Source organism: Heloderma suspectum, chromosome 7 (genome assembly GCF_057233095.1).
Source record: "Heloderma suspectum isolate Gila_16-S chromosome 7, 16-S_ref, whole genome shotgun sequence".
In the NCBI taxonomy this organism is placed as follows: Eukaryota; Metazoa; Chordata; class Lepidosauria; order Squamata; family Helodermatidae; genus Heloderma; species Heloderma suspectum.
In genome coordinates, this window is record NC_139464.1 from 47,173,108 (window position 1) to 47,195,657 (window position 22,550).

The following is a 22,550-nucleotide window of genomic DNA, read 5'->3' on the forward strand; positions in this document are numbered from 1 at the left end:
GAAGAAATATCTTTTGAACAGCTTCTGAGATTAGTATAGAATGTCTGCCCAGTCTACTCAGAAGTCTCACTGTCAATGAAGCTTACACCCAAGCAACTGTAACATGCCTGAAAGATTAACACTAGGCACTTTTCAATAATTTTTAACATCGGACAATGAATTAGCTAACTTGCTATTCTTTGAATATCCTTTAAGAATATTCTTGATTTTGCTTTACAGTTTCAGAAGCTCTAGCTTAAACACAAATAAGCCTCTACCGACTTAAGCTACAAAGCTACCAAGATATTATTCTTTATGAAGCTGGTCAGTGAAGTTGGCAACCCCATGTGTTAAACAGGAAACAAGTGCTTTGAATTCTATCATTCCCAGATACTCCTGTTTTGAGTTACCAAGGTATCCTTATTTATTTTCACTTAAATACGTAATATGTACGCTATGTTGAGTTTAGGTAAAAGCATGAAAATCTGGTTAGCCATATGCTATTCTTGAGTATTCTCTTCATTACTGGGGTGGAGTTTGACAAGTAAGTTGGCCCAATTAGACTAGTTCCCTGTCCATGACATCTGACTAGATTAAACCAGCATAAACTAGAATGACCCTATTGCTGCTATTTAAGATGACAAAAAGAACGGCTTATGGTTGTAATTATATCTACATTTCCTTGGGGGTAAGTCCCATTTGACTCAGTGGACTTCTGAGTAAATTTCCACAGAATTGGGGTGCACAGCTTACTGTGTTAAGGAGTATGTCCCACTAAAATCAGTGGGATTTATTTTTGAGTAGCTATGCTTAGATTTAGGCTGTAAAATATATTCCATATTTTATCTTATTCCATTTAGACTGACATTTGTCTACTACTCCCCATACCAACTCACAGCAGACTACCATGAAAATAAAGGAGGAAAATAACCTGAATCATTCCCAAAACATTTCCCCCCACATTTTTAAAAACACACACATGGAGGAAGTGGATAGAAAGGGGATGCTTAAGTGCATGTTTTGTATCGTGGGGTGGGACAAATACAAATCTGAGCTGCAAATGTGGCAAATTTCCCGGAAGTTAACTTGTTATTTACACAGCTCTGACCAATATCTGTCAGATGCAAAAGAAGTAATTCCCCAACTTATGTTTTAAGAATACAAGGAAGGAAAAATAAATTGGAAAGCAATCCTCCAAGGTTAGGCATGTGACCAGTAAAATAAAATAAAAAGTCAAACTCAAGTACTTACAGTATCAACTCATTAACTTTTCATATTGTATTGTTTTTAAATTATCTTTTATGGTGTTTATTCTGATTTGTATTATTGTGCTGATTATAGTTGATACTGATTTGTTTTCTTCTGTTGTATTAATTATGGATTTCTGCATTTGTGTGTTTCAGTTGCTTTGAGATTGCTTTCTGTAGTGGGAAGCAACACATAAATTGAATAAGATAATAATAACAACAACAACATCAAATTAGTTGTTTCTATTATAGATCAAATATGTCAACATAACTTATAATAATGAATTATTAAATTAATTAGATGTTACTATGAAACAATGGAATTAACGTTAATTACTTATAACTACTTATTCATGCAAATATAAATATAGGGAGCAGCACAAGGAATCTTTTGTAGCCCCACAAATTTAACTTGAAGAAGAGTGGAAGCTCTCTAGAAAGGTGCAGGGCAAGGACTGTGTGCGTCCGAAGAAAGCGTGGCCACATGTGTATACTCTGATTCTTGAGAATCATAGAGCCCTCAGTCTTGCCTTCACTAAAGATAACATAATGCAATAAATGGTTTGGCTCACCTAAGGCATTCCTGGCTCAGTTCATCAGTATCCCAACCCTAAGATCTTTATAGTCCTTTATAATGGAATTATTGCATGTTATGTAACACAAGAATATTAATATTCTTAATATTTCAGCACATTTTTTATTTCTCAACTTCTTCCCAACTTAGGTGAATTCCTGGTAGATCTTGTAATTCTGTCCCATGAAGCCCGACTGAAATGGATCCAGATAATCAGCTTCTTCCAAGTGTGCCTACAACTGCAAAGCCACCACCTGCTCAATCACCTTGCCCAAAAATGGCAGATTCAACACTGGGTGAAAGTTGTTCAAGTCTTGGGGATCCAAGGAGGGCTTCTTTAACAGTGGTCACCGCCTCCTTGAGGACTGATAGCATCACTCCCTCCTCAAGGGAGGCATTCACCACCACCTTGATCCCCTCCCTAAGTCTCTCCCTGCAGCCCATAATAAGCCAAAATGGGCAAGGATCGAGTAAGCAGGTGGCAACATCACCACAAGGGGAAATCAACCTGGTCCTATACATCGGCCAGAGAGGGAGGAGCTGCAGAGAGCTTGCTTGACCCCTCCCTGCTAGAAAGAACACACAGCTCCAACTGACAGTTCCCTGGGACTGCAGACTTTGGCCTCATCCATCAGCCAGAGATCCATGGGGCACTGGGAGGCTGCACCTCCTGCCTCCTGGGAAGAACATCATTACAAAGGGGAGACCAACCTGGCCAGAAACAGCCTTGGTCGCCTTGGTGGATGATATGGCGAGACCTCTGGATAGGGCGAATGCACCTTCCTTGTTCTCCTCAATCTCTCAGCGGCTTTTGATACCGCCAACCACAGTATCCTCCTGGACCTCCTGGAGGGGTTGGGCATAGGGAACACCGTTATTATGGTGGTTCCATTCCTTCCTCTCTGGCAGGTACAGGAAGGTAGCTCTGGGGGAGGAGACTTCAGACCCTTGGTGGCTCACTTGCGTGCTACAGGGTTCTACTCTCTCCTCGATGTCATTTAACATCTATAAGAAGCCACTGGGAGCTATCATCAGGAGGTCTGGGGTGCAGTGTCACCAATATACGGATGACACACAACTCTACCTCTCTTTTAAACCCTTCCCAAGGTGGCTGTAGAAACCTTGGTCCAAGTGTCTGGAGTCAGTGAGTGGCTGGATGGAAAGGACTAAGCTGAAACGGAACCCCAACAAAACCGAAGTACTTTTTGTGGGAGACAAGGGGAGGTCGGGGGAGGTTGACCTGGTGTTTAATGGGGTGTGGCTGCCCCTGAAGGACCAGGTCCGCAGGCCCAAGTCCACATCACTTCAGTGCTGAAGGAGTTGCACTGGTTACCAATTGTTTTCTGGGCCCAATTCAAGGTGTTGGCATTGGCCTTTAAAATGCTATATGGTTCCAGCCCAATCATCTTAAGGAGCACCTCCAACAACACCAGGGACGCTTCTCAACAAGATCGGCCTCAGTAGGCCTTCTGTCTGTCCCATCAGCCAGGACAGCTAGGCTGGTGAGGACTAGGGAGAGGGCCTTTTCTGTGGTGGCCCCCACTCTGTGGAATTCCCTCCCTCCGCCATGCCCCCTCTTTGATAAGCTTCTGCCGGGCTTTGAAAACTTGACTGTTCAGGCGGACATTTGGGGTGGGTTAGGGTTTTTTAGAGCAGTGTTGTTTTGTTGTTGTTTTTGTTCAGTTGAGTATGTAAATTTGTTATTAGTATTGTGTGCCATCCGGAGTGGCCGGGTAACCGGCCAGATGGACGGCTAATAAATCAAATCAATCAATCAATCAATCAATTAATTAATTCCTGAAGTAGGGCTCATTTTCCTAAGAAGGAGCCATGTGGATCTTTCAGACACAAATTATGAATCAATAGGGTAGTTACCCCATCCCTGTGTTTCCTGAGAAAGAAGAATTCCTTGTTAGCTTCAGTAGGGATAATGTCCGGGTTGCCTTGTTTTTGTTTAATACTCTGTTATAAGTAGTATTGTGTTGGTCCCTTTCAGATTTTTCATCTTGCTCAATTACTACTCTATCTGATGGTAACTCACAAAGTTCACTATTAGAGCATTCTTTATATTAATCTAAAGTCAGAATGGAATCCCCAAAACTTTCACCGGAGTTAATAGTCTCCAAATTCCTGTTCATTTTAGAAATGAATTGCCCAGGACCATGTACCCCATTCTCTTTTCCTAGAAATGGACCAGGGTTAAAGGGCTGTTTAACAGGAAGGTCTAAGGGCACAATCCTATGCATGTTTAGACTGAAAAAAGTCCTACAAGTCCCAGCACTCCCCAGCCAGCACGACCGTAAGAGATTTAAATCCTTTAAAAATGGAGGACTAAGGGTGATATCTCCGTAACCTGAAAGTCTCTAGAGTTGTCATATTCTTTACCGTAACAGGAAGAGCAAAAGTTAATATTTCAAGCTCTAACAGAGAATATATGACTGTGACTGTGGTCTGGAGACCTGTGGTTAATTCGATTTATCTTGTTAAAAAAGGTTTCAGCTAAGGCGCTAGTCAAAACACATGGTACTCCTAAAGCCTATATTTAATATAGAGGGAGCTATATTATCGTAAGAACCATTCTTTGGAGTCTGACTATGACCACTGGGTCTGTTGTAAAGAGGCTTAGTCAAACCACCAACAAAATCCTCAACAAGGTCCAGCGAGAGAAACCCAAAGAAAGATAAATTAATTTTCATCTGAACATGTCAAAGGTTAACATAGAGATTATGATGTTTGCTTAGATTTAAAACCATGGTTTTCAATTCTGGTTACTTTGCAGGCAAGCCATGGTTGTTGCAAATTATACTTTACCCAGTTCAGATGCAATGGCAAACCATAGTTTGACACTCAAACGGAAGCTAAGGATGGGGTGCATGTAAGCCTGAGGCTTGCTCGTATAATGTCAAACTAGTCCCTAACGTGCAATACACATAGGTCCAGTCAGTACTACCATTAACTCACACAAAGACAGAAAACAACTGTGTTCTTTGGGACAACTTGCCTAGGCTCTATACAAACGTATGTCCAACACAGAGATACGGTAGTGGCAGCAATCCCACTGAGTGCGGGCTATATATACACAATGTTTCTTCTGAAATGGCTCATAAATAATAAATATAAAATATATTGTTTTGTAAAAATATTTACTTCAGTGACATCTCATACATCTTACCTATGTGTCCCTGATTTTAAAAATAAATTGATTTTTATTTAAAAGCTGTGCTATAACTTCACTATGTGTATTACGGTAACAGACAGAACTCCAAAACAAAATGTGAGCAACATATTCTATCAATTTAAAATAAATTATATGTAAGGATTTTTCGTGGTATTTTAGAATGCCTGGGTTCCTAAAAATCTTAGAATTAATATTATTAAGTTTCTCCTGAATACTTTATTGGACATTGAAAGTACCATTATCTAATAGAGTGCTTGTCAGTACAAGTCTATTTGCTTTCCTCCTTAAAAATGAATGACTTCCATTGTCTTCTATGGGAGAATGTAAAGGATTTGCAATCAGCAACAACGTTGAGAAGAAGCCAGAACCTGCTGCTCCACCTCAGCATTTGGGTTACCAGTGTGTTGAACTACGGCCAAGTTTTGTCCTACCTCAAAAAGTACTCAAGTGAAGCCCCTTTATATTCTCCAAAATCAATCTCTCCCACGGGCTTAATCCCATAGAATTAAAGGGCCTGCAGTCACACACACACAAAACTGAGGTGTACTGGAGGGGGGCCATCTCCCACAACTCAGTGTCAGGTTGAGGGGTCATGTTCTGACCCACCTCAAGTGCATATCCAGTGCCAGAAAGTAGGAAGAAAGGCATCCACATAGCCACCCCCCAGTTCACTCCTCTCAATCCGCAGTAGCTCATCCTCCAATAGCCTCAGTTTAACAAGTCATACATTAGAAGCTGAGCAGGCCTGATGATTGAGCAGCAGTAGTTAGATCATAACGGCATGTACAGATTTGCATGGATCACATGCCTAGACCTGAGAGGAAGTAACAGTTGTCTATGCACAATTCCTTCTCTCTCCTGCCAACTGATCCTTATCAACTGAACTCTGTACACAAGATCACTTTTTTTCCTACTAGTCTAAGCGTTTCTTCAGTAAATTTTTTTGAAATTTGCGCAGAGCTCTGCAAGGCCTTTAAAAATCCATTTTCAGTTTTAATAAGTACTGTTCCAACATACAATATTACATTGTATATTCCAATATACAATGGCTGGGGGGAAAGTCTACTCTCTAAGTATTATAATTCTGAAAAAGCAATTGCAATATTATTATAATTGCAGAAGGTTTACAAATGACCGTGCAAAAGACAAGTTAAAGATAACCTAACCTAACCCCAACCCTCTTCTGTTGCTAATTGATTACAGCACATCCTACTATGTTCTGGGATCAGTTTTGGAAGATTATATAGGTTACAGTGAATGCCCCATGTGAATGTTGACAATCTCAGACAAATTCGATGAATACTGAAAAACCCATGGATACACAATAAAAGTCACTTAAATGTTAATTAATTTTGTAAGCTGCCCAGAGAGCTTTGGCTATTGGGCGGTATAGGAATGTAATAAATCATCATCATTATTTAAATTTGATTGTCAGCATTCACTGGTGTTATGTCTGAAAAGTGAAGAAACATTTGTTTGGGGGGCATTCACAAAATTCATCTGGGATTGTCAGCACACACATGTGAATATCAACATTCTCCAAACTTTGGACATTCACTGTAACATATACGTGTAATCTGTGCATAAAAGGGATTGGAGATTAAAGGCACAATCTTATGCATGTTTTTTCTGTCTAAACAAGCACAGGATTGTGTCCTAAATGACAGAATCTGGAGAAACTGATTTACATGTATAATGGAACAACTGCAAAGCTTTCCAGAATTCAAGCAGTACACTTTAGTCATACAAGATCTCACCACAAGAACTTCCTTGTGAACCACCATGAGGCATTCTCCAGCAACCTTTGTAGTCCTAATAGAATGTTGGAGTGCATCATCCCCCACTATCCACAATACATCTACAATCATATATATCTTTTAAAAACAATAATTTACTCCAGCAATAAATTCAGCCTTTATACTGCTCATGTTGCCAGTTCCAAGGGGAGTACCCTCTTGCTGATCCTCCCTGCTTTCCCCCGATGCTGAGCAAAAGAGTGACTATCCCACTGGAATGAGTAAGGATGTAAAGATTATGCTACTTTTGAAAAGGACACCAACTATTGGTTGGTGTGTGGTGCCAACCACTGTTTTTCTATATCTCTTAGGCAGATATCAAGTTCAGAAACAGATACAACCTACCCAGTAATCTTCCACTCACCTTTCATTACAAATAATTGCTTCCCGGACTTCCTGGACACCACCAGAGCAGCAGGGGTTCCTGCATAGTTGTCTCCACCATCTCATAATGTCAGGCTATAGCGCCCTCACTTGCACTATCTAGTCATTCTCTATCTCTCTCCTCACCCCTGCTCCACCCTGGTTAGACTTAGAACTGAAAACTGGATAGATCCTGAAGGACAGTGTGCCCAAAAGGTAAGCTAGTAAAGTGTTTTGCATGACAGGTTTGATTTTTAAATACAGACTAGAACATTTACTCCCCTTCATGGATCACTGCCTTGTTGTGGCGAAGGGGCTTGCGTAACTCAGTGAAGCCATAAGCTATGCCGTGCAGGGCCACCCAAGACGGACAGGTCATGGCAGAGAGTTCTGACAAAATGTGGTCCACTGGAGAAGGAAATGGCAACCCACTCCAGTATTCTTGCCAAGAAAACCCCATGGAACGTATCACAAGGCTAAATGAGATGACGCCGGAAGATGAGCCCCTCAGGTCGGAAGGTGTCCAATATGCTACTGGGGAAGAGCAGAGGGTATTTCCAAGTAGCGCCAGAAAGAGTGAAGCGGCTGGGCCAAACCCGAAAGGACACTCAGCTGTGGATGTGTCTGGCGGTGAAAAGAAAATCCGATGCTGTAAAGAACAATATTGTTTAGGAACATGGAATGTCAGATCAATGAATCAAGGTAAGCTGGAGGTGGTCAAACATGAGATGGCAAGATTGAACATCGACATCTTGGGAATCAGCGAACTAAAATGGACAGGCATGGGCAAATTTAATTCAGGTGACCATCATATCTACTATTGTGGGCAAGAATCCCTTAGAAGAAATGGAGTAGCACTCATAGTCAACAAAAGGGTGGGAAAAGCAGTACTGGGGTACAATCTTAAAAATGATAGAATGATCTCAGTACGAATCCAAGGCAAACCATTCAACATCACAGTAATTCAAGTCTATGCCCCAACCACTGAGGCCGAAGAAGCTGAGGTTGATCGGTTCTATGAAGACCTACAACACCTTCTAGAACTAACACCAAAAAAAGATGTCCTCTTCATCATAGGGGATTGGAATGCTAAAGTAGGAAGTCAAGAAATCACCGGGATAACAGGCAGGCATGGCCTTGGTGTACAAAATGAAGCAGGACAAAAGCTAATAGAGTTTTGCCAAGAGAACACGCTGATCATAGCAAACACTCTTTTCCAACAGCACAAGAGGCGACTCTACACATGGACGTCACCAGATGGTCAATATCGAAATCAGATTGATTATGTCCTTTGCAGCCAAAGATGGAGAAGCTCCATACAGTCAGTAAAAACAAGACCTGGAGCTGACTGTGGCTCAGATCATGAGCTGCTTCTTGCAAAATTTCGGCTTAAATTGAAGAACGTCGGGAAAACCACTAAACCGTTCAGGTATGACCTAAATCATATCCCTTATGAATATACAGTGGAGGTGAGGAATAGATTTCAGGGATTAGACCTGATAGACAGAGTGCCTGAGGAACTATGGACGGAGGTCCGTAACATTGTTCAGGAGGCAGCAACGAAATCCGTCCCAAAGAAAAAGAAATGCAAGAAAGCCAAATGGTTGTCTGATGAGGCTTTACAAGTAGCTGAGGAAAGAAGGGAAGCGAAAAGCAAGGGAGAAAGGGGAAGATATACCCAACGGAATGCAGAGTTCCAGAGAATAGCAAGGAGAGACAAGAAGGCCTTCTTAAATGAATAATGCAAAGAAATCGAGGAAAACAACAGAATGGGAAAGACTAGAGATCTCTTCAAGAAAATTGGAGATCTCAAGGGAACGTTTTGTGCAAAGACGGGCATGATAAAGGACAAAGAAGGCAGGGACCTAACAGAAGCAGATGAGATTAAGAAGAGGTGGCAAGAATACACAGAAGAACTATACAGGAAAGATCTGAATGTCCCTGATAGCCATGATAGTGCGGTCACTGAACTTGAGCCGGACATCCTCGAGAGTGAAGTCAAGTGGGCCTTAGGAAGCATTAGTAACAACAAAGCTAGCGGAGATGACAGTATTCCAGCTGAGCTATTTAAAATCCTAAAAGATGATGCTGTTAAAGTGCTGCATTCAATATGCCAACAAATCTGGAACACTCAACAGTGGCCACAAGACTGGAAAAGGTCAGTTTACATTCCAATTCCAAAGAAGGGCAACGCCAAAGAGTGTTCAAACTACCGCACAATTGCGCTCATTTCACATGCCAGCAAGGTGATGCTCAAAATCCTACAAGCTAGGCTTCAGCAGTATGCGAACCGAGAACTACCGGAAGTACAAGCTGGGTTTCGAAGAGGCAGAGGAACTAGAGATCAAATCGCCAACATTCGCTGCATCATGGAGAAAGCAAGAGAATTCCAGAAAAACGTCTATTTCTGCTTCATTGACTACGCTAAAGCCTTTGATTGTGTGGATCACAACAAACTGTGGCAAATTCTTAAAGTGATGGGAGTACCAGACCACCTTACCTGTCTCCTCAGAAACCTGTACGAGGGTCAAGAAGCAACAGTAAGAACCAGAGATGGAACAACCGATTGGTTCAAAATTGGGAAAGGAGTTACGACAAGGCTGCATATTGTCACCCTGCTTATTTAACTTATATGCAGAGTACATCATGAGAAATGCCGGGTTGGATGAATCAGAGGTCGGAATTAAGATTGCCGGGAGAATTATCAACAACCTCCGATATGCAGACGATACCACCCTAATGGCAGAAAGCGAAGAGGATCTCAAGAGCCTCTTGTTGAGGGTGAAAGAGGAGAGTGCAAAAGCTGGTTTGAAACTCAACATTACAAAAACTAAGATCATGTCATCTGGCCCTATCACTTCCTGGCATATAGAAGGGGAAGAAATGGAAGCAGTGACAGATTTTACTTTCTTGGGCTCCAAGATCACCACAGACGGTGACTGTAGCCATGAAATTAAAAGACGCTTGCTCCTTGGGAGGAAAGCTATGGCAAACCTAGACAGCATAGGAAGAAGCAGAGACATCACCTTGCCGACAAAGGTCCGTCTAATCAAAGCTATGGTTTTCCCAGTAGTAATGTATGGCTGTGAGAGCTGGACTATAAGGAAGGCTGAGCGCCGAAGAATTGATGCTTTCGAACTGTGGTGCTGGAGAAAACTCTTACGAGTCCCCTGGACTGCAAGGAGGTCAAATCAGTCCATCCTAAAGGAAATCAACCCTGACTGCTCATTGGAAGGACAGATAATGAAGCTGAAGCTCCAATATTTTGGCCACCTAATGCGAAGAGAAAACTCCTTGGAAAAGACCCTGATGCTGGGAAAGACTGAAGGCAAAAGGAGAAGGGGACAGCAGAGGATGAGATGGCTAGATAGCATCACGGATGCAATAAATATGAACTTGAGCACGCTCCGGGAGAGAGCGCAGGACAGGAAGGCCTGGCGTGCTATGGTCCATGGGGTCACGAAGAGTCGGACACGACTGAACGACTGAACAACAACAAGAACATTTATTAGTGGTTGTAACAAAGTTATTCTCAAATTTAAAACATGAACTGAATTATAACTAATAGTATCCCTAACAGTCTTAGAAACATTAAACAATGAAATTTAGAGCACAAATTTAGAGCAGAATTAAATTATTTCATCCACGTCTTTCATGAAAAAGATGACCTGCACCATTTACCTGACTAAAATAACCAAGTCCAGATATCTTTTATGACCTATCATACTGACCATCCTCTATTGCTTAGATTACTTATGTATGTTTCTTTTTTGTATAATCTGAAAGTAACAAAGAGTAGAAGCAAATAAAAATCTACCACTGGAGCAAAGAAGATCATCTTTTTTTTACAGATATAATACAAGGGACCAAAAATGTCAGATCATTTAAGCCAGAAGGTTATCCTCAGGCAGCAACATAAAATAGAAACTAGTTCAACGAAGTATTTCCACTGCCCAAGGATGTCTCCTGGCAGGTACATGTCTCATTCCAATTCCTATATCAGATATAAGCCATTCCTTACAAAATAAGGAAGGTAACAGCTGTCTTGAAAAATACAACTCTTTCACTGTTTCACTATGATAGAGAGAAGAACATTTTGGGGATTTAAGAAGTGGAGAAGGTGCTAAAGGCAGATGGGGGCACAGCTCTCTATCTGCCAGCAAACCATCCCTTACATTTAGTGACAGCAGATTATTACAAACCACTGACAGTACTTGTGTGTGGTTTTAAGAAGTTACCAGTATTCCTAATGGAGACCAGAATGCACAAGGTGATTCTGTAAACTTCAGTCTAAAATAATTCTACAATGAATGGAACCTGGGATTTGCTCTCAACATCTACAGAGCATAACTAATTCACATAATTATAGTAGAAGTAGCATACTGAAGAGATGATGAAGGGAGGAAAAGCCGAACACAGGAAATACTGTGAAGCTGGTTATAAAAACAAAAACAAAAGAACACATGCACACATTACAGCATTATTACTTTAAAATACTCACCATCTCCTTAGCTATTTCCACAGCTTCCTGAAGCCCATAGAGCCTGCCACAGACCAAGTAAATCCCATTGGCCCAGAGAATACAGCCCTCATGGACCCAGAATTCATTGCTGTCAAGAGGTAGTTCAGGAATTTGTAACTCCAGCTCAGGACCACCTTCAGAAGTGGACATGGGGGGTTTAGAGTCTGAAGGAATTTTTTCACCAACATTGCCACCCTCAGTGGTTGCTTTTTTACAAGCAGCACCTCTCGAAAGTGACCGAGAAGCCCCAGCACAGTCCTCAGAGCGATGCCGTCTCTTAAAGCGAGGGTGGGCAGCTAGGCTTCTCTGCTCCTTTTGTTGCTGCTGTTGCTCTTCCTCCTCTTCTGTATCTGTCTTGGAACCATTAGAAGCACTTTTATGCCGTACCTTGACCTTATTCTGCATTTCTGAGGCCCTCTTGGGAGGTGGATTCTTGGGCAGCGTGGCCGCATAATCCTGGGGATAGAAAGGTCCAAAGAGGTCACCCATGTTGCGATAGCTGGCCCACTTGCCACACAGGCAGCAGACCAGGTGGCCCATGACAGAGGACTCTGTTACTACAGGGCCCTGCAGCATAAAAGAGGAAGTAGGCAGTACTTTGCTCTCAGTATTGCTGGGAGGAGGTGTCAATGACCTCTGTCCTTTTCGGCCCCTCACCAGCTTATTCTGTTCTTCTTCTTCTGCATTAATTATTGTGCACACAGCGCCTATCTCACACTTGTTTACCACATGTATATAGGGGAAAAAAGACTTATTCTTGGTATCGGTTTTATCAAGAGACTGTGTAGCATATTTTAGTTTGATTTCTGGTTCCTGAGGCTCCACGATTGGAGCAGCTCGTCTTGGTTTCCGCTTTCGTGGCTGTGCTGCTGTTTTCCTCCTCTCCCTTCGCTGTCTCTTAGGTTTAGGCTCTCCACCTACTGGCTCCTCTGATGGCTGCAGTGCTTCTGGTACTGATGGAAGTGACAGCTGTTGCTGCTGTTGCTGCTGCTGCTGCTTCTTCTGCTTGTTCACACTACCAATAGGTCTCCCTTTCTTCTTACCAGAAGGAAAATATCCCTTTGGAGGAAAGGGTTCTGGCTTGGGTGTCATGATTATGGCATCTCCATCTTTTTCTTCAGATTTTGAATTTCGTTCAGGAGTCAAGACATTGGATGGGGAAACTGTTTTTGATTCAGAAAAGCTTAAAGATCCTGTTCCAGTTAGAGATACATCTGTTCTTCCTTGACTAATAGATTTTTGTGAAGACGCTGGGATCACAATAGGCACTGAGCCCTCCTTGCCAACACTAGTCAATTCAGATGTTTCTTTTTTCACTAACTCATCTCCATTGCCATGCCATTCTTCAGAAGATATTGTCAGAGAGATCTCACTGGTCAGTTCTTGGCTCTCTTGATCTAATACAATTTCTTCTTTTATATTTTCTGTCTCTATGCCATGATTGGCCACATTCCCACCCTCTGGTGGGCCACTCTTCAGGAACAGAATGTCATCAAGAGTGACTGCATCAGCACCAGCTTCAGCACAGTTCGATGAGGCACTTCTCCTAACATTTGGAGATGTGATTTTTTGAACAATAGCTTCCAATTTTAATCCACGACCCTTCCGTGGAGGCAGAATTTTTGTTTTAGCTGGGCTTGTGAGGGAAACAGCAGAGCAGTTTCTATTATCAGGACTTGGAAGGTTCCTAGAAGATTCTCCTTTTGAGAGTGACTTGCCAACATCTTGATTTTGGGAAGAGTGGCCATAGGAGTTGAGAGTTTTATCAACTCCATCTTTTGATGAGGGGAGCAGGCGCCCTTTGTCTTCAATGCCACTATTCTTCATTTCCTGCAACTGCCTCTTGCTGGGAATAGGAGAAATGAAAGAACGGACCCTCCTCCTCATGATTAAAGGATTTTGGGGAGACTGATCTTCTTGGCCAGAGATTCTTACCATAGCATTACCAGATTTAAGTACATCTCCAGTATCATCACGCCTGTGAGCATCACTATCTTGAGAACCAAATCTCTTCTGACTGGCTGCCCCAAGACAGCCACTGTTCTTCCCAGGAACCACCTGCCGTGAGAGATCCCAACCCAATTCATGTTGCTGAATCTTTTGATTCATATGTTTAATTTCAGCACACTTATTTTGAAGAGTGCCATCACTCCCCAACAAGCAACGGCTGGCTTCTTGGCTTCCAGCATCATGGTAAGAACCAGAATGAAGATACATCATTCCATCCTTATCATTTTTCAAAGGACTCCTTACTCTGTCCAAGAACTGCTGTTGCCTTGGGCTCTTTCTAGCTGTCTCCTGCCTGTGTTGAGCTGCTGCTATCACTCCCTGGGCGGAGCTGCTGCTCCAGTCTTTGTATTCTTCCTGCTGTTGTTGATATATCTGCCTTTTGTAGTGGTACTGGGAATTCAACCCCTGGCTAGGATCACCAAAAGCATGAGATCGAGTGTTAGTGTGGTATGTTGAAGCCAAAGATGAGCTTTCAGAGTTTGAGGGGAAAGGAGAGTGCAAGGAGCCCCGATTGACCCTGTCAGAAAGCACCATGTGTGGATTCATATGGTGAAGATCTGTCCCTGGACCTCTGCTTCTACCTGGTGACATCTTCAGTTTGTCTGCCAGATCATGAAACTGAGAGGGGGATTTGCCTCTCATTCCCTCCCGGTTGCTTCCCATTCTGCCAGGTCCTCGCCTCAGCTGTGCTGATCTGCTATCATGTTGTAGCATGTAGTCTGATGCAGAATCAAGTGCTGCAGCTCCAGGGCTAGCATTCCCTCGGTAAGACTCATGCTTAAAATTGGCAAGATGACAATGGTCTCCCGGTTTTTTGTTGTTGATGCTGGCAGAGGTCTTAGACTGTTCAAAATCCTCTTCTTTGATTGGCCCACTATGAGTCTTTAGCTTTGATTCCATGGCCACCAAGCCACCAGGGAGGATGACTGACTGACCTAAACCAGGAGTTAGACGGTCACTCCTTCCACTCCTGCCATCAGGACCTATGTGCCCCACAGAGTGAGACCCAGGATCTCTAGCAATCTGCCTCAAAGGTGATATATCACAAATAACTGATCTCCTCTCAGAGAGTCCTCCTCCTTCATGAGCGGAAGACTGGGATTCTATCTCAAACTTTCTAGGCATGGGATAATCAGCCAGATTTATCTGTTTCATCTCAGGAGCTGTGCCACTCGACTTTCTGTCCCAGTGGCCCCAGTGTGGATTTTCCAAGAGTGATCCTATGCTTTTGTTTAAAAGACCTCTATTACTTAATTCAGTGGCTTGATTGATCAGGACATTGGGTCTCATAGCACTTTCCAGACTTCCAGTCATTCCATGATGATCTTGCACATTTCTAGAATATCTTCTGTCAGGGTGATGGTGATAGCCTTGCAAGACTTCCTGCAACAGACTGGGAAATTTCTCATTCCTGCCTTTTCGTTCAGTATGTCCTGGAAAATCCCCTTTATCCTGACCTGAAGGATACTGAGGGAAGTTGCCAGCATTTCTCTGCATACTAACCCCTATATTGTCTTTGTAGCTGTACCTCAAACTACCAGGGGATTTAGAAGGCTCTGTTCTGCCTGGAAAACTAGAGCCAATGACAGCATGGCCAAGCTGACTGTTCCCATCTCCATTGTGGTTAGTACTGCTGTCACCACCCTTGCTCACTTTATTCCCTCCTTGTGGCTCTTGCTGTGGTCCCATAAGACTGGTCTCTTTCATTGCACTGGCAGAAGGTGGCGCTTGAGTAGCTGCAGAAACATCATCTTGTTGGGGTTTATCCTGCCCACTTGACTTTTCTACTCTTCCTGTCATAGCTTCTCGGGAGACTATCACACCAACTGCTTTTTCATTGACCTTTGGGGGGGTCTCCACAGCTACCAAGGCCTCCTTTTCATCAGGAGGGGAGACCACTTCTTCCTCATCTGCAGGGCTGGTGCTGAGCTTTGGGGGCTCATTTTGAGATGCTTGTGCTGGTGATGAGTGGGATCTCTCTAGGTTACCCCCCTTGTAGGTGGTGTCAGAACTGGTACTCTGACCACTCAACTGTCTCACTCTCTCACCTTGATCCTCTGAGCTACTAGAGCAGCCACCATCAATGGACTCTGCCAGAGGAGATTTGAGCTGTTCTTCTGCCTGAGAGGAGCCTTCTGAGTTTGTGCAGCTGTCAGCCTTTTTGGATGATGAAGATCTTTTGGAGCTTTTCTTTTGAGGTGCTAAAGCATCTGAGAGTAACATGTGCTGGACTGTGTTGGGAAGATTAGCCACTTGACTACTTAGGGCACTTAGGCTGCTTAGTCCAGGATCTGTAAGCCTCTTTTCCTGCAATCCTTCAAGCCCAAATCCTTTGAATCCTCCACCCTGAGCACTGGGGCTTGGCATCATGGATGGTGTTGGGCTAAGCTGAGGCATCATCTGTAAAATGCGGTTTCTAGAGGCGACAGGCATGTTGCTTTGCCCACACTGAAGATTTTCACCACCTGGCATGAGAGGAGATGGTGTAGAGCTGCAGCTTGGAGACTGAACCACAGAGGCTGCTGGCGAGGGGTTCGATATAGGGCTAAAATTCTGATGGAACTGCATGGGTGATCTCACAGGGACCTCAGCTTGGTTGTACTGCCCCACTTGACTTTGAAGAGACAGCTTGGTAGCAGTATTTGAGTACTGCATGACATGCTGTGAAGGAGCCTGCTGCTGTTGTGACTGTTGTGCCTGTCCTTGTGTCTGTTGACCCCCTTGGGCCAACTTTGACTGCTCAAAGTTCTTCATTGGCTGTGTCTGAAAGTTGTAATTTGATTGAGTCCCATAAGCTTGTGCACTTGAACCCACAGTATGTCCCTCATACTGTGAACCAGCATTCACACTGTAACTACCATCATAGTTCTGCCCAGACTGGCTAAAACGCTGAGGAGATGGAAATGAAGAAGAGGAAGAAGCAGGAGGCTGATAGTGTTGGCTATACTGACCCACTCGTAACTGATAACCAGAAGCAGATGAAGGCAGAGTTGAAGGGCGCTGCATTGGCTGCAAATGAGATGTGCTGGAGGCAGACTGGCTGGAGGCCTGTGACAAAGGCTGATGAGACTGATAGAGCTGTTGCCTCATCTGTTGCACCTGTTGCTGCTGCTGCTGGCTAGAAGTCTGCTGTTGGTACTGAGCACTTCCAGGGGAGAAAGGACCAGTATAATCCTGCTGATAGTGAGTTACCCCACTAAGGGATGAGTGTTGTGTTTGAAACTGGCTCACATGACCCTCACTCCCATACTGACTCCCAAAGCTGCTCCCTTGGGGTGGTCCATAGCTCTGCACTGGTCCAGAAGGTCTGCGCTGAGGGAGTTGCTGTCCTCCCGCCGCCACAGGATCCTTATTGGAGGCCATATAATAGAATTCTCCTGCCTCTTTTCTGAAACCTTGATAGCTCTGATGTCCAGAACTCTCACCAGCCATTGATGCAGAGCTTCCTGTTGCTCCACGGCGCCCACTGCTGCTGCCACTTCCTCCACCTCCTCCAAAGCTCTGGAACATCTGAGCCTGCTGGCGGGTGCTGAATTCTTCTAGCCGGGATGCACCATGTACTTCCTGCGGGTAGTTCTGCTGGTTTCCGTGGTAACTGCTTTGCTCCCGAAAGGACTGCATACTGTTCAGCTGCAGACTGACAGCTCAACAGCCCGCCTGAAAGAGAGAGAAAAAACTATTAGCAAATCAATTCACATTTCCCAGTTATGTAACTAGTTTTTAAAAATATATGTTAAAATCATTGTGGTCTTTTAATTGTAATTTCAATTCAGAACATCTTTTGTGTTGCCCTTTCTGTTATCAACTACTTGACTACTGTCTTTTCACCCTAGAAACAAAGGGTGAGGATTTCTGCTCCATGGGCAGTATCCAATGTGACACTGTAAATTACAGTGCACTAGTATAAACAATAGTGCAAACACCAATAGTGCTTGCTGGCATGATGGGTATCCCTGGAAAACCTGTTGCACCAGCAAGCACTATTGCTGTTGCGCTAGAGGTTGTTTATGCCAGTGCAACATAATTTATATTAGCGGTAGTGTTGGACTGTATATTGTCCGGTAAGTAGAACAGAATGCCAACTTTACTGTATTTTACAAGACTACTTGAGAAGATTCTATTAGCTAACTTTTCCACATGTTCTATGCAGGAATTGCTATGACTGATTGTTAGACTTACCCCTCCCTGAAACAGCAATGCTATACTGTTCACAACAGCATCCTAAAACAGAATAGGCTTGAACTGGTGGAATGGCAAACATTTGAAAATATAGGAGCCTTTTTTCTATCAGACGTGTATAGATGATCATATGTACTTATAGCAAGAAAAAAATATCACACACACAAAGAACACATGTGAATACCCACTGAGTTACAAGTACTTTGATCTATTAAGTGACTTCAAATTTCAGGGAAAAAAGTCAATCATTCTGGCAGTACTTCAAATGACAGGAAGGCTGCCCCTTACTTTTGTGATAACTGCCTTAGCCACTGTTTTTAGAAGTCTATGTGGAGGAGTGCATAATTTGGCTAAAAGTGGTCTAGAAGACCTATTAATCATAAATAGGTCTTCTAGATTTCATGAAGGAACACCCTACATTTTCCTCCCAAGCACTGAGCTAAGGTAAACAAACTGCTATTTGTATACACTAGTGCATCTACTGAAGTAAGGGGTGAACAGGGTATGAACATTTTCTGCATTTAACCAAACTACCTAATTTAAACCAAATAAACTTCATGTAAGAAAAATAACTCCAGGATGTTTGCATGCAACACATTTCAAAATGTTCCTCTTTGACTTTGTAAATGTTCAGTTCAGGTCTCAAAGTATCTCTGCGTTCAAAGACTATGGATGCAGTGTGGTTTGAATATTCCTTCAGCAGAAGCTGGATATTTGTTGCTAGTCACCCAAAGATACAGATCCTCGTGTGGCGCAGAGTGGTAGGTGGCAGTATTGCAACTGAAACTCTCCCCACGACCTGAATTCGATCCCGGCGGAAGCTCAACTCAGTCTTCCATCCTTCCGAGGTCGGTAAAATGAGTACCCAGTTTGCTGGGGGAAAGGTAGTCATGACTGGGGAAGGCAATGGCAAACCACCCCGCTATAGTCTGCCATGAAAACGCCAGCAAAAACGGAGTCCCTCAAGGAGTCAGCAATGACTCGGTGCTTGCACAGGAGGAACCTTTCCTTTCCTACACCCAAAGATGAGGAGGTACTGAACAATTAGAACAGTAATGGCCTACTGCTAGTGGCTTTAAAAACCTGGCTATTCAGGTGGCATTTGGGGTGGGTTAGGATTTTTTAGAGCAGTGTTGTTTTGTTATATTGTTTTGTTCAGTTGATTATGTAAATTTGTTTTTTGTGTTATTAGTATTGTACACCGCCTAGAGTGGCCGGGTAGCCGCCAGATGGGCGGCTAATAAATCTAATAAATAAATAATAGTGAAAGCAATTAATTTCAATTAGCAGTCAACATGTACAATAGAAGCAGATCAATTAATGTATCTCTTCAATGATCTTTCATGTGAGGTAATGCACAAGAATGACAGTATAATATTCAAGTGTGAAAATATACCCATGCTTAGGAATTGGGAAACTGACACACATGAAGAAGCAGATACCTGTTATGAAGTTGCACTGTGGACTAGGGGATCTGCTCTATGTACCAATCAACCAATTATGCCATGCAGCAAAAAAAAAAAAAAAGTAATTAGCAATTTATGTAGATTCAGTCAATGTGCAAGAATGAAGTTTGTTCGAAAAGCAAAAAGTTAGGCTCCCTGTATACTTTACAGTCCCATTATGGAAGTGACATTTCTGCAAGTTCATCCATAACATGGCTGTAATGTTTAAAGCAGGGATGCAAGTGCAGGCTGCAGGAAGCCCCCCAAACCCTGTCAGGCAACCCCAACAGCCCCAGCATCTGCCAACACCCAAAAAAGATAAATGGGAAAATGGTCTAGGAATGGGCTCTATGGCCCCTGCCATAGAAGCCATATTCCTAAGAATGTCCCCAGAGCATCCTAGAAAATGATGCTTGAAGGTTCCTCCTTACTTCCTAGGGTGCTCTGAAGACACTCTAAAAATAAGGCCTCTATGGTAGGAACCACAAAGCCTGTTCCTAAGAAGTTTTATCCTCTGGGGGAGACAACTGGGTTGGGGTGACTGGGGAGGGGAGGAGACTTGAGTCTCACATCTGATCTTTATTCTACCTGTTCCTAACCTATTACAGGGGCACATACAAAGGGGACCGCAATACTCTGGGGTTAACTAATGCTAATGTGACTTAGACTGGGTCTTCCAAAAGGAACTGTGATATAGTATCTATGTTTAATTACTCTGGTAATTTATCAGATGGTTTAATGTATGTTACGGTGTGTGTGAGAGAGAGAGGTCTCATTTGCAAGTTGTATGTTAATGTGTGTACAGGCACGTATATGAAGCTCCCGCCACCCCAGCAGACACTCAATGTGTTCTTTGGGGCTGAGAAGGTTGTGCACCCCTGGTTTAAAGGCCAGCAACCACATGGGCAGGGCTACTCACACGGGTGTTTCCCACATAATCAGCACACCTCTGAAGATGGATGTCAATTCCAAGGAAAAGACCCATGTGATCAGGCCCCCACATACATGGTTGCAACAGGACTTTTAAAAATGATACGGCCCTGCTCTGGGATGAACCAGAAAAGAAGATTCCGCAGCACAGCTAAAATGTATAAAGAGCTAGGCACTAGGAAGAGGCCCAGCCTCTCTGCCTAAGTAGCTACAGTCCTCAGCACAGGTGGAAGTCCTACATAATATAAAAATGTCGCTCAAAGAGTTTGGGAAGAGAATTTGTAGAAGCGGTGCTACACATAAATTGGAAGTTACTGCATGCATGAATTTTATTCTTGAAAAATCTGTAATAATTGTGGTTGCTCATGTGCTTTTATATATTCCTGTGATGTGGGGATTGGACAGAAAAAGTGGACTCTGGGAGCCCTAACAGTTGAAAATCTTATACTCCAAGCCTGGAAGGATAAACACCCACCACCTACCAGTAGACTGAATATCTTACTGCTCTTGCTGCATCTGAACAGTCATCAGTTTGTCTGGACACTTAGACAGATGGTCTGTTTATATTAATACATACATTTCAAACAGAAGTGTCAAAACTTTAAAAAAAATTACTGGTGTTGTGAACAGTTATTCGGATTAGATATGCTTTTATTATTGTTTTGCTTATATTCTTACTACTGGTGATATTATTTGCAGGTTTTCCCCATTTTGTTTTGTTCCAATTGCAAATATATATTTTTTTAAAATAGAAGAGGTGCTACAGACCTAATACACGAACAAGTCCTGTCAAAAAGTTCAAATTAAGACAGGTCTGGGGAAAAAAATTAAGTTGGGGGAGAAAAGGTGAACAACTTTTGCACCTCAACAGGTGAAGACAGAAATGGGGTTCAGCAGCTAATGTGAAAATGGGAATGTAGCAAATTACAACCTGAATCTGGTTCAGTAGTACTTTTGGTTTTAAATTAATTATACATTGCTGGGATAAGCAATCTTTTCAGCCCTGAGGGCCACCTGCAGCACCAGATGTGGGTTAGGGGCTGCACATGCATGTACATACCCTCAGACACATGGGATGAGATCGGTGCAGGCAGCTAAAGCCTCTTCTCATCCCCCACCACCCACCCACCCACCAGTGACCCAGATCAAGATTGCTGCTCCTCTGCCACCATTAGAGGCACAGAAGCAGCAATCCCAACTGTTTTGGGGATGCTGAAGGGACAGTCTAAAACCTCCTTCTCCCATCAGCAACCCCAAATTTGATTGCTACTTCCCTGCTTCCATTAGTGGTGTAGAAACAGCGATCCCAGCTGCTTCTGGGTCACTGAGGGAAGGGGAGGCTAAAGCCTCCTGTCCCCACTGCCCCCCAGTGACTTTGACTGGGATCTTAGTTGCATCGTTGCTAATAGTAGCACTGGAACAGTCGTCTTTTTCCTACAGCCCAGTTGATCAGCTGTGCTGCAGGGAAAAGTGGGTGGGGCTCCACCAGGCCACATGGAGAGTGGCCAAAGGCTACTTGCAGGCTGTGGGTTGCCCATTCCAATACACTGTAACACTGATCTACAACTTACAATCTTACGCATGTTTAAAACTACAAGGAACATTATGTTTTGTTCTATAAAAGCATCAAAGAAATATATTAGAAACCATTATATATTTTCGAACAACCCTGCAATGTAGATGTGAACATCCAGCCATCTTCCTATTTACCAGGCCTGGCCAGCGCTCCCAGAATTGAAGCTCTGTGCCACAACACCAAAGTACATACTCCTCCTGATCTAGCTTAAACTATTACAACTAACCACCACAGCACTGGCCTTGCAACATTTCCTTGAGCTGCAGAAATGCCCTGTCCTACACTGTGCTTCAGTGAAGATTTTCTCAGATAAATAACCCAGTTATACTTTCAATAGTGAATCACCTGCAGAATAAGGGTAGACACACCTGCATGGTTTATAAACAACCTCCAGTATGCCTATGTATACCAGTTGCTGGGGAACACAATCAGGAGGGTGCGAAGGCACTCATGTCCTAGTTATGGGTTTCCCACAGGCAGCTGGTTGGATACTGTGTGAACACGATGCTGGATTAGATGAACCTTGGTCTGATCCAGCATGACTCTTATGTTCTTATGTTAATCTTGATACCAAATAAAATCCCAGGTAGTCTTTGCAAAACCCACAACTGCCTAATGGCTGAAATACTCCTTTTGTTTTCTGAATGTAATCATTTAACAGTGAGTTGTTTCACAAGCTGCCTTTATGGAAGAACCAATCCATATGAAACACATTTTCTTTACTGAATGCAACTATCTGATTAAACATAGG

The 22,550-nt window shown here is 43.1% G+C and overlaps 1 protein-coding gene across 2 annotated transcripts in view; it reads right to left on the minus strand.

The window, feature by feature from the left end:
* TCF20 (transcription factor 20) overlaps positions 1-22,550 on the minus strand; it is a 99,196-nt gene that overhangs the window by 59,819 nt on the left and 16,827 nt on the right. For both annotated transcript variants that reach the window (XM_084810026.1, XM_084810025.1), the window contains exon 2: positions 11,639-17,326. In XM_084810026.1, coding sequence (XP_084666152.1) covers positions 11,639-17,290 — 5,652 coding nt within the window. In that variant the 5' untranslated portion in view covers positions 17,291-17,326. The remainder of the gene's footprint in view (positions 1-11,638; positions 17,327-22,550) is intronic.